General features: G+C 42.2%; 1 protein-coding gene across 2 annotated transcripts; it reads right to left on the bottom strand.

The window, feature by feature from the left end:
* Nucleotides 1–1,513: 1,513 nt before the first annotated feature.
* On the bottom strand, nucleotides 1,514–4,233 carry LOC119654893 (hormone-sensitive lipase). 2 transcript variants are annotated; one of them, XM_038060512.1, is made up of 4 exons: nucleotides 4,058–4,233; nucleotides 1,936–3,960; nucleotides 1,754–1,879; nucleotides 1,514–1,700 (listed from the first exon to the last, which is right to left on the bottom strand). In XM_038060512.1, exons 2-4 carry the CDS (start codon nucleotides 3,952–3,954, stop codon nucleotides 1,632–1,634), a joined length of 2,214 nt encoding a protein of 737 aa, XP_037916440.1. In that variant the 5' UTR covers nucleotides 3,955–3,960; nucleotides 4,058–4,233; the 3' UTR covers nucleotides 1,514–1,631. The 2 variants fall into 2 exon arrangements, with proteins under 2 accessions (XP_037916440.1, XP_037916439.1); XM_038060511.1 differs by having other exon boundaries at nucleotides 1,936–4,233.
* Nucleotides 4,234–7,100: the final 2,867 nt, after the last annotated feature.

The raw sequence follows: 7,100 nt of genomic DNA, 5'->3' as shown, positions 1-7,100 counted from the left end.
TATCATCATTGCCGGCGACCTTAATGGTCACAATTTCCTCAACTTTTCATAAGACGCCGACATTTAACACCGTCACTTATTGCAAAGCTGTTCCCCATGAGACCATCACACCTCAACATCCGCCGTTGACTGCCGTTCTGCAAATCAAGCTACCGATAAAACAGCGTAAGAAACGTACTGGCCCCGCCACCATTTAATGCGCGGCGTTTTGTGAGAAGAAAGAGTAAATGATCTCACTTACGCGAATACCAACCATTACGAATGTGGAAGAAACGTGGAACCAAATTACAGACACGATCCACAAAGCGGGATCTCCAAGCCAGGTAAGCGGTACATCAACCGAGATACTTATAATAACGATGTTAAAATGAAGGTCCGTGAAAAGAAACGCCTCTACCATAGTTTCTCGAATTTATAAGAATACCAACTGGGAAGCAAAGAAAGCGATCGCTGTCACCCGAGCACTCCATTACAAAGATCTTTACGATAAACTGGATACTCGGAATGGCGCGAGAAATCTGTATCTACTTGCCAAAAGCCGAGACGAATGCACACAGGATATCGAACACTTCTGTTGCGTTAATAATAATAACAGTACTTTGCTTAACGACTGTCGAGCCGCGACGGATAGGTGGCGAGAATATTTCGAGCAGATTCCACCTGAAAAATTAGTTCATTCTCCACTTCCATAATCGTTGCCAACATTTGGACCAAGCAATAAAACGAATGAAATTGGGGAAAGTAACCAGACCTGACAACATCGCATCTGAGCTCTGGAAAACGAACAACTGGGACCGTTGATCGCTGAAATAATCGTAAATCAAGCTGGATTTGTCAAGAACTGCAGAACTACTGCCGCAGTACACGCTTCGCGGTTACTCATGGAGAAACACCGTGAGAAGCAGCGCCCTCTTTACATTGCCTTTCTGGATCTAGAGAGTGTTTGACCGTGTGCCACACAAACTCATCTGTTACGCTCTACGGCAACACTTAGTGCTAGAAAAACTCATACGCTGGGCTCAATTGCTCTAACACGCTCTAACCGCCTCGCTTTCATCGTTTCGTTCAAAAAATGAACACAAACGATCTTATAGCCGCGCATCTTCAGCTTTTTTGACAATGTTTCGGAAGCTAGCTTCGCTGGCCCGAAACCGCTTTTCAGTTTTGCATATCGAATGCTACGAATTTTGTAGAATTCCACAAATCTCTGGATCTTCTGGATACTTTCCGTCTTAGTAGATATGGTTGGCCCACGGTTCCAAGGATGGTCCACAATCCCTTCAGACTATATGAAACCTTTCACGGCTCTTTAGACAGTCGCTGACTTGAAACCAGTCGTTCGAATATTCGAACGCAAATAACCACAATACATTCTGGAGGAAAATTAAAGAAAGAATTCAATAAAATCGTCAAAATTAACAGGAAAACATGATGTTAATGCCGAATAGCAAAACGGAAAATTATCTTCCTGATGAGTCCCGATGAGAAATTATGAGAAAAAAAACGCTTTTCTTCGGAAAATCTTGTATATCAAATATATTAATGCTGCCCATCTTAAATATATTCAGTCTATTGCACAAAGAAAACATAAGAATGTATCAAACCCGTTAAATGAAAGGAACCCTAAAAACCTACAACTCCATAAGCTCTTTTATTCGCTTTATACACAGTTTAGAACCATCGTCCGCCTCCTTAGATACCTGGAACCGAAAAAATATAAAAACCAGTTCGAACACCAACTGTTCCGAGTTACCTTGACTAAATTAAGAAAACCGTGCGGAAGACCCTTGATAACGTCTAGACTCACAGGAACCTCAAGTCTTTTCAGCTTCTTCGCAAACATTACGCAATCGTCAAGACACGGGTCCATTTCTACGGACTGAAAGTATCAAAAATAAATCTCTTTCCTTCCTTTTAAAAATAACATGCGCTTACCAAAACTTTAACGCTTGGCAAACGCTTCAGGTCTTCATCGCTTGCTAAATATGGAGACATCAATGGGTCTTTGGGAACATCAAAGTCAAATTCGTCTGTCGGATTTTTCAGGAGCACAGTATCGGATTCACTGTCAGCGCAGATGTTTTTGATTTCTGTGCTGGCACTCTCCGTGCTTCCTTCGTCTTCAACAGCGCAAGTTTTTTCCGTTTTCCGAGAAACTAACATGTGCTTCCCGACGTCAAGCAGAAGATTATCTTCAGATGAAGTTTTATGCAAAGTGGGTTGGAGGACCAACTTGTTGTCCGGTGATTGACTGTCCACGTACTTATCAACGAATTTGTTTAAGAATTCCTTGGAATTGGACGTTGTAGGACTGGTTTCCCGGGTTGAATGGATGTTATTCTCTTTCAGAGAAACCTGATCCAAGCATGATGTGTTCTGGAGACCATTCTTTTCCATTTCGGTTCGATTTCTATCTTTCAGTTTAGCCTTGAGAGGTTCTAGTGAGTACACTTTAGTATCACGTCCAGCATTTGCAATCTTTTCCAGCATATGCGATCGTTTTGAGTTTTCCGCATTTATTGAGACACTCGGCGATACGTAGGACTTCAAGCAGCGCATCATAAACCCAAATGGCAAGAGGGGATCCATCAAGCATAGAATTCTGGCCGGGCTGGGTACAAAGCTCACCAAAAAGGGGCAATAGGCAATGAAAAGTCCGTCGGGCTTCCGAATGCCAAGCTGAATGCACTTCAACGTAGCTCCCAAATTCAAGTTTGAACCTGCGGAATCGCCCACTAAAATAATTCGTTTTCCTGTCGATCCCAACAAGTGGCAGTTCTTCAAAACCCAGCAATATGTGTAGAACACCTCCTCCAGTGCTCGTGGGTAGGGGGCCTGCGGTGCAAGGCTGTAATCGATGGAAAGAATTGGTACGTCCAGTTCAACCGCCCAGTCGCGAACATAGATTTCATGTGACTTTGAACTCTGTGCCACGAATCCTCCGCCGTGACTGTGGATAATAAGTGCCTCGCTTGGCAGTAGTATTTTACCGCTAGAGCCAAACTCGCCGATCATTCCTTTCCTCCTTTTTTTGCTTAGCAGCCGAGCAGTAACTGCCATCGGACCAAAATGACTCTTGGGAATTGTGATATCAACTGGCTGGCCGGTAACTAGGTGATCCACTGTTAAAGGCTCTGGCGGGATTTGTATAACTCGATTCACTTCCAGCGAAGCTCCAACCACCGCCGGATATCGCTGCATGATTTCTCCCTCCGCCAGGAACCAGAAAGCTTTACAGAATCCCACGTCGGCGTTTTGGACGATATTCACTATCCTCTTGGCCCGCGCCTCTGGGCACACAAAATACTTTCCTCCATGCAAAATTGACGCGACGGTTTTCAGCACGAAGTTCGACTGCGAGAAATACGACTCGGAGAAACCGGCCATGCAAGTGGAAATGAAGACCAGTACCCGCCGCATAGACTTGCAGAACTGGAAACCCAGGCACCTCCCGTAGAAGCTTAGTTGATTCACTGGCTCGCCGCGTTCAAACAGTTCATTCGCGGTATGAATCCCGGTCGGAAACAGATCCCCAGGCTCGCTCCATTTTCGCAAGATTATCAGGTACTTGAGACATGAACAAATGCTGGCTAGAAGCGTCTCGTGGGCGTCGATCTCCCGCGCGTACCAGCTTTTGCGGAAGACTAGTAACCTTCTCGACTTAGCTAGTTTTTGCAAGACTTCCAAAGTGAGGTCGACGCAGGCGTTGGTGACGTTGGCGAAGCTCCTGTATCCATTCCCAGGGACACTTGAATCAAAGTCATATTCGTGCGCGAAACTCTGAATGTTGCTGACAAGCTCCTTGGCCACTTTTACATTTTCCGCGAGTTTATGAAGAGACTCGAGCAATCGTCGTCCAGCACTAGTTTCATCCTTGCTGAAGTGCTGTATGTGTTCTTGGCACAACTGCTCTAACGTGGAGTAACGCTCTAAGCATTCCGGAGGCGATGCCATTGTTCACTAAGTACGAAAGCAGGTCCAATGATTATCAGCCTCAAATAGTTTAGCACAACATTGATAACGATCTTATCTGCGTCGTGTCCCAGATTCCACTTACATGATCCACAACACTTTATCTGATCGAATAAAGCCAGCGACACTGAATGACTTGAATTCAAAACAACTCGAACTGGCCCCAGCGCCTAATGCGAACCTAAAATGCAAATTGACCAAATGTCCTGTGTTTGTTTACATTTTGCACTGTCGCCAGAACACCTGTTGAGCGAAACGTCACGATGTGGTTACACCGCGTGTAAGGTTGGCCAAGTACATTGTGTGTAAAAAGTTATTCATTCCAGTGTGTAAGGACGGTGAGTTGTTCAGATAAATACAGGTGAAGCGCAAAACGAATGGCATATCCAAATGAAATTGATAACAAATAGAACAATACATTGCCATTTGCCCAAGCCGAACCATTTTAAAATTCCATTATCCAGAAGGGGAAATATTACTACCTAGCTAACAAGGAAAAGATCCCTTGCGAAGCTATTGCTAGTAAATTCCAAACGTAGCGATAAATTGCTCAGAATATTTTGGCATACGGAGAATATTACTCTCTTGATGATAAAAAGAGACCCGAAGCGATAAAAATGATTCGAAAAAGAATCAAATTCTCAAGAACGTCAATTATTCTCTCTCTAGATCAGTCATTTTTGAAATAATTTTCATAAAAAGAAATACTAGATACAAGCACACCACCGTGTTATGTGCTGCTCTCAAGCCCAGATAAGGGAGGGGCACTTGAGGTAACATATCTAATACTATTCTCAGTAATACCCATGATCGGGGAAAGTGAGAAAAAAAAGGGAAAGGTGGACCCTGCTTCGTTGGAATAACTCGATCATACTGCATCAAGGACGTCTAAAGTAATTGACATAGTCTTCCAGGTTAAAAGTTCGGAGCAATAAGCTTGCAATTCGACATCCACCAAAAAACACAACATGTAGAGATATTGGATAAACAGCCTCGGGCAGGATCGATATCGCCCAATCAAATGAATGAATATCCTCTTGAATCCTATAATTCGCATTAAACCAACGTTTTTTAATATATAGTTTGCCAACATATGCGAAAAAAAAGATGACGAAGTCAAAGAGCAATTTTACGATAACCTAGGAAGACTACGGGACCCATTCCCTTCAGGAAAGACATTGACTTTGCAAGTAACAGAAATTTAATTATAAAATGCTTTTCCACATAAGCGCATTCACAAAAAGACATGAGTCTACCCAAATGACAATACCTTTAGCCAAATAGACCATGTTTTCAGCCCTGTGAGCTGGGACTACCCTGTACGGGGTCAGCATTGCTCACTTGTAATTATTACCCTGATTTGACTCATGTACTCATTCACAGCGGAGTCAACTGGCTTCCGCCGTCAAGTCATGATACAAATCTCACTGCCACGAATGAGATTTAAACCACAGCTTTCTGTACGAAATTTAAAAAGCCAGCTTAATACATGGGAAAGTAAAGCTCCGAATAAACAAATCAAACCATGAGTTGCATCAAATATTTGACGGCCTTCATGTCTCCAAAATAATCAAACTTTGAAAGCTGGAATGGGCGTTCAACCTATGGACGACACTCTTGTACACAAAATTGTATTCACAGGGAAAACAGTAGAGTGAACGCTGGTGAGAAAACCCCGAAAGCGCTAGGCAGATCCTGTTGACGAGAACAGCACATCACACATTCCGCAATTGGAAGACGCAATCGATGAATCGAGATGATTGAAGAAAGACATCTAGAAGAAAGTCCGAAATGGGCTGTAGAGCCCCGATATTACGCAGAAAAGTGTAACTTTAATAAGAGTCGAAATCATACTATTTCAAATGTTAGAAGTGCTGGTCGGGATTATTTTTCAGCTATGAATGCACCTCTTCTGGCGACTAACTATCCTCCAAGGCGATGTTACTTTAACGGCTATAAACTTTTATGGGAATAATGAAAACCGTAGCTTCTCCTCCTACAAAAATGTTAATCCCATGTATATACGTATTTCAGGAGCTATTTACTTCTTTCTTCAGTACTTTAGGTGCCAAAAAAACAGGGAAGCAAGTGCCCCTCAATGTACGTTCATTGACGAAACAGAACAAACGGAATGCAAAAAAAAGGTCTTAGCTATAATGTGATATATTTGAGGCAGAATACGCCAAACTTTATAGGGATTATTTTTCTGCACTAGATACATAATTTCTAGTTGTTTATATTGACAACTCCCAAATTTCCAAACATGTCAATTAAATCGCTGCTAATCAGAGAATACTGTGACATAAGAAGAAAATATTTATAAAAATGATATATGTGTATCAAGGGTCTGAGTCGATTTGCAAACAAGATAATTTTTGTTTTCTTTCTCTTCTATCACCTCCGCATTCTTCCTACCTCTTCTGCCGACAACTATCCATACTACATAAATTATGTCACGAACGAAGCCTCCGAAATAAGCAGCGACTCGACACCCCCAAATTCATTAACCTTGCATGTCTATAAGAGTCACGCGCGGGTTGTTTACAAAGAGGTTTACTAAAGCCAAATGCAATTTAGGCTTAGACAAATAACAATGAAATTATCACTTTTTATGAAAACAACTGTAGACTAACAAAAAAACGGCAGCACACTAATTTTAGTTGATCGAACCATAATCAAGTCACTCAACACACGACGGAAAATCCATCGACTATCCAATAGAGTAGAGTAGCAGAGGAATATAACCAAATGTTTACCCAGCATAACAATAAGATCCAAAAAAGCAAGAGGGAGCCATGGTGGAAGTTCTGTAAAAAAATGCAAAGCGCTCCCAAACGAGGTGCGAGAAGACTCTACTTAAAAATCCAACGAATTTCCTTGCACAAGAAACCTTAAAAATTGTCCGCAAGACTTCATTTCCAGGTTTTGAAATAAAAATCAGATGTGTGATCTGCTTGAATGAAGTCAATTGGAAACTTGCAAATTCGATCGTGATCCTACAACAGAGGACTCCACTTATAGGGCTTCAAGTAGCTAGAATCTATAGAGTCATTGTTGGACTGAGTTACATATGAACAACATAGAGGAAGGTAGCTTTTCAATAAAGCCACATGGAGAAAAATCCAGGC

This window comes from Hermetia illucens, chromosome 4 (assembly GCF_905115235.1).
Source record: "Hermetia illucens chromosome 4, iHerIll2.2.curated.20191125, whole genome shotgun sequence".
Classification (NCBI taxonomy): Eukaryota; Metazoa; Arthropoda; class Insecta; order Diptera; family Stratiomyidae; genus Hermetia; species Hermetia illucens.
This window is presented reverse-complemented; position numbering and strand designations above follow the sequence as displayed.